This window comes from Hypomesus nipponensis, chromosome 23, assembly GCF_054491055.1.
Source record: "Hypomesus nipponensis isolate SF chromosome 23, ASM5449105v1, whole genome shotgun sequence".
Taxonomy (NCBI): domain Eukaryota; kingdom Metazoa; phylum Chordata; class Actinopteri; order Osmeriformes; family Osmeridae; genus Hypomesus; species Hypomesus nipponensis.
Genome location: NC_140383.1, coordinates 20,341,692 through 20,349,341, shown reverse-complemented (window position 1 = coordinate 20,349,341; position 7,650 = coordinate 20,341,692). Strand labels below are relative to the sequence as shown.

General features: G+C 43.6%; 1 protein-coding gene and 1 long non-coding RNA gene across 2 annotated transcripts; both read left to right on the top strand.

Moving 5' to 3' along the window:
- On the top strand, window positions 1-2,040 carry LOC146234526 (uncharacterized). The gene is made up of 3 exons (XM_084688126.1): window positions 1-634; window positions 1,391-1,487; window positions 1,721-2,040. Exons 1-3 carry the CDS (start codon window positions 107-109, stop codon window positions 1,846-1,848), a joined length of 753 nt encoding a protein of 250 aa, XP_084544252.1. The 5' UTR covers window positions 1-106; the 3' UTR covers window positions 1,849-2,040.
- Window positions 2,041-5,248: 3,208 nt separating this feature from the next.
- On the top strand, window positions 5,249-6,808 carry LOC146234525 (uncharacterized). The gene is made up of 3 exons (XR_014741540.1): window positions 5,249-5,729; window positions 6,034-6,162; window positions 6,637-6,808. It is a non-coding gene; the product is annotated as an uncharacterized LOC146234525 (long non-coding RNA).
- The last annotated feature ends 842 nt before the right edge of the window (window positions 6,809-7,650 follow it).

Here is a 7,650-nt window from a genome sequence, read left to right as displayed (position 1 = left end):
GGAAGGGACAACAGGAAGTCCCAACCCAGGGTTGAGTTTAGGTTTCACCAACCAGGAAGTTTGCCAGTCGGAGAATGCTGATATCATTGTCCCCAACAACGAAGAAATGTCAGATTGCCTGACCAAGGCCATCAACGTTGCCAGGGAAATGAATATCGAGGAAGATGGGAAGGATGATGGAGCTTCTGGTTTCTCTAAGCAGGTCCAGGAGCTTTCCTGGTTGCCTCCTGCTGTGTGGGATGTTACCGTCCGTTTTCAAACAGGTTGTGAGGAGAAGGAGAATGCTCAGGACTCTGCTGGCTTGGAAAAGGCCAATGGAAGCTCCTGCTTCAGAAGAAATGGGAGGATAGATGACGGATCTGAGCTTTATGACGATAGCTCCTCATCCGCCTCCACCTCCCGGTTCTGCCACTCCTCCTCTTCCTCCACCTCTGATTTATCCTCCTCCACCTCCTGGTTTTGTCACTCCTCCTCTTCCTCCACCTCAGATTTATCCTCCTCTTTGCACTCCCAAACCTCCAACAGCTCCTCCATCTCCAGGAGCTCCATGGCTCTGGACCCCTGCCCAGATGGGGACAATCTGGACCATCTAAGAAAGACCAAACCCTCCGGCCTCCAAAGATGGTTCACCTTGGTAAGCTGAAAACAACTCCACACACACTGGCACTGGGTAGACCTGACCTGAACGCAATCTAGGACAAGAAAGGGTTCAAAGTATGCATTTGTAGAATACATTATGTATGAGTAGTAAAGAGTAGATGTAGTTATTTAGCAGATTTCTTTATTCAAAGCCACACACACGGAGGATTTGAACCTCTGACATCTTGATCCACAGCCAAATGCTCTACCACATAGCTACACCCATGCCACCACATTAGATAGATAGTTACAGTTAATGTCGTTCAGTCAAGACACTGACATATCAGATTTGAGCATGTATTGATAACCATAGACATGGAAATAGGTTTGACTTTGGCAGTGTATGTATCTAGGAGACCCAGTCCCTACCTTAGCGAGCAGCATTAACGAGCAACATACATACATAGAATATGAGGCAGGGAGCAAATAGAGATATAATCCCCCTGATGGATAGAACATACAGACAACAAGGGGGAGAAGGGGAGGGTGGAGGTTGGCAGCAGCACAGATCATACAGCAACCAGGGGTGAGTGTGTGTGTGTATCTGCGCAGCCTTTGAATGCCGCTTAATCGGACGTAGCTCAATGGGCTTGAGCAGGCTAACACAGGTGTAGGTAATGAGCGGATGACGCGCGCTGCCAGAGTGCCATGCCTGAACTAGACTTTGCTCATTTACTTCCTGTCAACAAAATGTAAAATACTTAATCATTTTAAGGAATTATGTTTGTCTTTGGTCTCACTTCCATCCCAGATGAGAAAGAAGACCAATGCTGTCACCAAGGTCACGCATAGTTCTGCTGCCAAAGGACAGAAGAAGACCAACTCAGTTACTCCCCTCAACTGTGGAAGTGAGATCATGATATATTTTCATGATATATTGTCAGATCATTTTTGTTCATTTAGGCTTTCCCACTTTAGTTGGCTCTCCCACCATTTCACACACACACACACACACACACACACACACACACACACACACACAGAGAGAGAGAGACACACACACTCATACTCTTTTCAAGTAAATGGACAGTGCTGGTTGTGTGACATCATCTCCTGTTGTGTGATGGTGTTCCCTGTCCAGGCCCAGATCCTGCTGAGTCCTCCAGCGTAGAGAAACAGAAGAAGAAGAAGTCCATTAAAGGATTCTTCCGCAGGATCTCTGCAGCTCTTTCCAAGGCGTTCTGTTGTAGCTGCGAGACTCACCAGTAGAGGCAGCCGCTTGCTTCCTGACCTGACTTCGGAGACAGAGAGGATCTGTCACTTCAACAACCACCGTAGCCATTTCCCACTCTGAAATGCATAACAGAGCTATTCATAATTTTAGTAATAATAAATATTTCCCTTGTAATTGCAAAGCTGTTTGTGTTAAGGCTTGTGACATCTCCATATCAGGACTGCAGCCACGCAGAGGCTAATTATTGTGTGGCACAATTAAAGTACACAGACACTTTACTTCTGTATAAAACTGAAGGTGAAGAAACGTTTTAAATAAAGTCACATATTACAATTGAATTAACATATCCATGAAGATACATATACATTTGTCTCGATGTCCTCATGTATGCTTCAGAAAATAACATTGATAACAGATAACCTTATGAGAACTGGGACTTAGGAAGTAGAATAGCTGATCACTGTGCCGCACACCGAGTAGTGCCCCAGATCAAATCAAATGTATTTGTATAGCCCTTTATACACGCAAGCATGTCACAGAGGGCTTCACATACGCCCATAGAACTGCCCCTCAACCAACCTAATCCCTCAAAGAAGACAAGGAAAAACTCGTACCACCCCTAGGGAGAGGAGGGGTGTCAAATAGGAAGTGAAATGTGAGGAAGAGGGGGGACAGAGAGGATGGGATAAGAGAGACAGTAAAATGGAGACAGAGGGACGGGAAGCATTTGCTAACGAAGGGAGAACAATTGGTAGGGGTGGGGGTGGTGGGGTTTGGAAGGGGTGCAGGGTGCTCGAGCACCTGTCCAGATTTAGACAGCATACAAATCTTAGCATGTCCACCTAGTGTCTAAGTTGTTGACAACTGATACAGCTGGTGATGAAGCAACCTGTTCTACCAATGCCTGGCACTGGAGAGGGGCAGGAGACCACAACTGGTTAACATACACGCATGCACACACACACAAACACACACACACACACATACAACCTAAACCGGAACTTTCCTGCAGTGGACAATGATTGATCCAGGGCTGTGTGGGAGGGACTTTTGGTTGTCCTCCACCATTCGCAGCAGAGGTGCTGAACATTCTAGGGTCTGGTGGTCATGCCAAATCGAGTAACAGTAATGGGCTCTCAATTATAATGTGATAACCAATGAGATCCGCTGATGAGATTGACATGCAACCCGTGCATGTAGCGTGCACGTGTCAATAAAGCTTCACTCTTTATATTTTAACAGCAAAGCTGATTCCTCACTGTGTGGTTAACGTGAAAGTAGCATTTACATTTAGTCATTTAGCATTTAGCAGACGCTCTTATCCAGAGCGACTTACAGTATGGTAGTTGGATAGCCCTGGGTAAAGGACGTAGAATCGCTGTACAACTCACACTGTTACACAACAACAATTTCCCTACCAATTTAGTTGAAAAACTTCAGTTTATTGGGGTGTGCTTGCCTTCGGCGAGCACAAACCATTGTTATCTCACATATATATTATTTATTATTTATTGTTTCTTTTCGCCCCCCTAAGGATGCCTCAATATTTGGACTACATAGACAACGGCGATGTCAAACGGTTCGTCTCGGTAGCGATTGCGTTGGTTGTATTGGGATTTATGTTCCATTGCACGGTTTAAGTAGAAATTACGTTTTTGTGGCAAAAAGTGAAGCTAACGGTGGCTAACTTGCTAGCCACAGTCACTGACGCCACTAACGTCACCAACGTCACGAAAACTCGCGTGACTATCTCTAGCAGAACATTAGTTTCCCATCTGTTAACTTGGGGGATACTAATCTGCAAGGCAGCTGCAGAAACGCCACAAGCAAAGAGGCCAGGGTGATATTTAATCATTTTACTTTGTGGTGTGAAACATAATTGTGAAATGTAATGTACAATATTAGCTGATATTATTAAGTAAGTAGGCCCACATATACTTTCGGAAACGGTAGTCTACTATTTCACTGAAGCATTAGCATCATGACATTAGCCTCTGTTGCTTGGGCAACACATACTACAGTGGTCATGATGCATCTGTTTTCAATCGTTAAAATAAACATTCCTCACAAATACGTTTTTGTTGTAGGATTTATTTTGACATTAATAAACGATTTGTTGGTGAAATGACCATTACCTGTGGTTTCAAATCAGTGTGGCGGCTCACTGCAACGCTGTAGCCTACCCCAGACACTAATGAGTAGCTAACAAAAACATCTCTTTAGAGATGTTTAGAAAGTCAAACGGCGACGGAACATGTTTGGCTTTCCCCTTACTCAAAAGTTTTTCAATAGGTGAAAGTATCTGACTACTAACCTGAACTTCATTGCCACAGCCTAAACTTTGTCAATGTCAAAACTTTGTCTGTTCATGAAAATAATTAATGTCAGCCTGCTTCAGCCTTGCTTAGCTGTAGGATATACATTTTACTGGGTCTTGCTGCGCTGCTTGATTTATTGAAATTATTATGAAATGTTATGTTTTACTAGCCATTTGCCTTCTTAAGCAAATCACAGTATTTCCCACCCCTCATGGTGTAACTGAGACGACCGTAAATAGCCTAATTCATCTTTCAAGTAATAAGCCCCCGTTGAAGTGTTGAGCAGGAAATTAGCTGGTCTGTAGAGATCTTGGGTTGGTGGTTTTACTGATGCAGAATTGGCTCAAATAAAATCGATAGACGTAACGAGTGGCACATAACGTGAAGTAGGCCTAACATTGCATTTTATTTTGTTTGAGTTTTAATAACTTGTCCAGTGCATCGGGGCAAGTAGCATAGCCTAAATTGATCTTCCAGACTTGCCGTAAAAAAAAAATGTACTCTTCCCGGACAAGCCTTAGCTACATGGCTAGACTGTTGATCCAGATCAGAATCCATCATATCTTGGACACTCAAAATCAGCGAATCTTGCAGCCAAATCAAGTAGCCTATATTTATAGGCCTTTATATGGCTACAAACTTCTGCTCGGTTTCTAGCTGGCTACTTGTTACCAAGTTACAACTTTGTTGCAGGGGCATTCTTTGTCTACATTGCGAGCTAACAGTGTCCGGTAATTATGTCGCTATAAATAATGATGTTAAACCGAGACCACTAAGCCCTCAAAGAAAATGTAAGGTCAAAGAAACAAAAGAAAGGTTTGAGGTTACTCTGAAAATTATTAATAAAATAGGCTTCTAATATTAAACTGCTAAATCCTTCTCTAACTAGGCTCCTCTATGATGCATAATGAAACTTAACGTTTTTTAAGTAATCAATAAGCCTACGCTTGCCCTCATTACTCAAATGATGCCGTTCAGGGCGTTCAAATTACATAATAGGGCGATGATAGGAGGATAATAGGACATAATAGGGCAACCAACAAGTTGTTTATATCTGATTACAATTTAATAAGTTATCTAGCGCTGCATCTTCATGAGCTACATTTGGCCTCCTTCTCTTCCAACCAACCAGTATCACCTCTCCTCCATCTGAGTGATGCATGTCATTTTTACAAACTTATTATCAAGGGAACACAATGGTCAGAACTGTAGTCATACACTTAAATGCTTTTTGAAATATGTAAACACCAGGAGTGTATGGAAAGCTGGGGCAGCCACAAGCACACCCTCACAATTTCCCCAGAAATTGTATGCTCTCTAGTTTAAACTTGCAATCGCACATTTCTGTCGCATCGCTTTGGGAGAGACACCGCGCAGTCTGGACATTATGACGCATACAGAGATTGTGACGCACTTTAGCAAATGATAATAATTCATCCTAAGAAGTAAAATATGTCAGTGATGAAAGAAAATGCTTCGTAGGCAAAGAAACTTTTCATTTTATAGAAGTGATTTCTTAATTTGTCATCCTTACCAAGTGCAAAAACATGGATGACATCTCAAAACATAAAAGACTAGCATTGAGGAGTAAACAGAAGGTAAGGCTGGTCATCTTGAAGTAGCTACAACGATTCAAACACGAAAATATTTGGTTCTCTAGATTACTGAGAATAATTTCTTTATTTATTGTGAGTCTAAAAGTTGTGTTTGACACTGACCTGACCTAGTCATATTTCATAATTCCAAGTTATATTTCCTCATCAAAAGATAACAAAAGTTCTGTTCGAGGCACCTCTCTCTCTCTCTTGTCGTGTTTCACTGCTAATTGTAACCTCAACTCCACCTACCGCACCTTGTTTGTGTGCACGTGTGTTTACATGGTGTGTGTGTGTGTGTGTCCAGCCTGCGTGTCTCCGTGACACAACTGCCTCCCAGTTGCCCCTGCCACCCTGTTGGTCAGAGCCTGGACTGAAGTTTCCTCCCCTGCAGCCCCATGACAGGAAGTCTCAAGAACAGCAGGACCTCCTCCAGGTAAGAACAGCTGCCTGTAGAAACTCTACACATTTGATAATATATTCAATGAGCACACTCATTTGATCCAAAATGACGCTAATAGTATTTGCATAAAGTAAGTGCAGCAGATCATCCAGAATCAGAAGTGTAGTGTAGTTGAACAGTATTCCAGTGGTTACAGCCAGGGAATGGCATCTGATTTTGACCAGATAGTGTAACATTAACATCAATACAATATTATATAATTCTGATAAAAGTGTTAGTGCTTTGGAAAAACATGCCTCACCCATGTGGCACAGAATGACCAATTTAAGAGTTTAATCTATGCCTGTGGGACTTATCAGAGCTTCTTCTGATCGTGAGCAGTGTCACTCTATGGACCAGTAGGTTGGGAGAGGAAGTTGAGGACGCATACAATACAAGCATGTCAGTATGGTGATGTAACATCCACCTTTGCCATTAATAATGTTGTTGCCTCCTCAATGCACTAAGGCCGGCCGCAAAACCAAGGCTGGCAGGAAGGCTGCAGGATCGGACAAAGCTGGAGGGGCTAACAAGGGGCCCCAGGCAGAGTCCTGGAGGATTGATGTGGGCACTGGAGGCCGTACGCCAGCTGCTGAACAAGGTTCACACCTGGCCCGGAAACTGGCAGGACCAGGCAGGATGGTGAGTAAAAGGCCCTCATCCCCTCACTGGGTACTACAGACACCAACTACTCCCCTCAACCCAATCAACCTCGTCTCCAACTCTGATAACTTCTCTGTTATGATGCCTTGCTAAGCATTTGCCTTGCCTGCAGGTGATTGGTGGTGCATGTGTGAAGATGCCTCCCATGTCCCAGACCAGCTACTGTGAGTATTGGTTTATTCATGTATCAAAAGTACAACATTCATGATTGAATGATCCCTTTTTATCAAGAGAGGGATCCACCAATCACACTGTGACTCTCCTCTACATGTAGGTGTTCTTCCACCAATAAGACCATCAGCCTCTGTGCCACTCAGCCAAGAGGAACCCAAGACCCTAAAGTGCAGGTCCACACCAGATGATGGGGAGAGAACAAACTTCTCTCTACCTCCACCTTCATCTCCACCCACATCACCTCCGTCTCCACCTCTGACTACACGCCGACCTCAGGCTCAGTCTCCACCGTCTTCACCTCCCACCCTGGATGACCCAGTGACCCGGGAGACCACGCCCCAGTCTCTGTTTGAAGCTATTATGTCCCATTCGTAAGTGTCCCTGTTAACGTCCTCTTTAGGCTACTGCCCTGATGAACACAATGTTACAATGTGTCGTTAGTTGTCATTGTACTGTAGAGAGAGTGTGACAAATGTGTTCTTTTTCTTCTTACAGTCAATGGAGACTCATCAAAACGGTCCTGTTGAGAAAGGTAGATAAGATGTTTATTTTCTAACACAATATTTTTTTACTCAGCTTGACAATAACTATGTGTATCTGTACTGCGATTTAACGTCCTCCCCCTTTTTTTACGCTGCCTTTCTC

Bases quoted from the DNA above. Each gene is read 5' to 3' on its own strand.
- LOC146234526 (XM_084688126.1), top strand. From the start codon at position 107: ATGTCAGATTGCCTGACCAAGGCCATCAACGTTGCCAGGGAAATGAAT. The intron at 635-1,390 runs GTAAGCTGAAAA...CTTCCATCCCAG, and splicing joins TCCAAAGATGGTTCACCTTG to ATGAGAAAGAAGACCAATGC. The intron at 1,488-1,720 runs GTGAGATCATGA...TTCCCTGTCCAG, and splicing joins TACTCCCCTCAACTGTGGAA to GCCCAGATCCTGCTGAGTCC.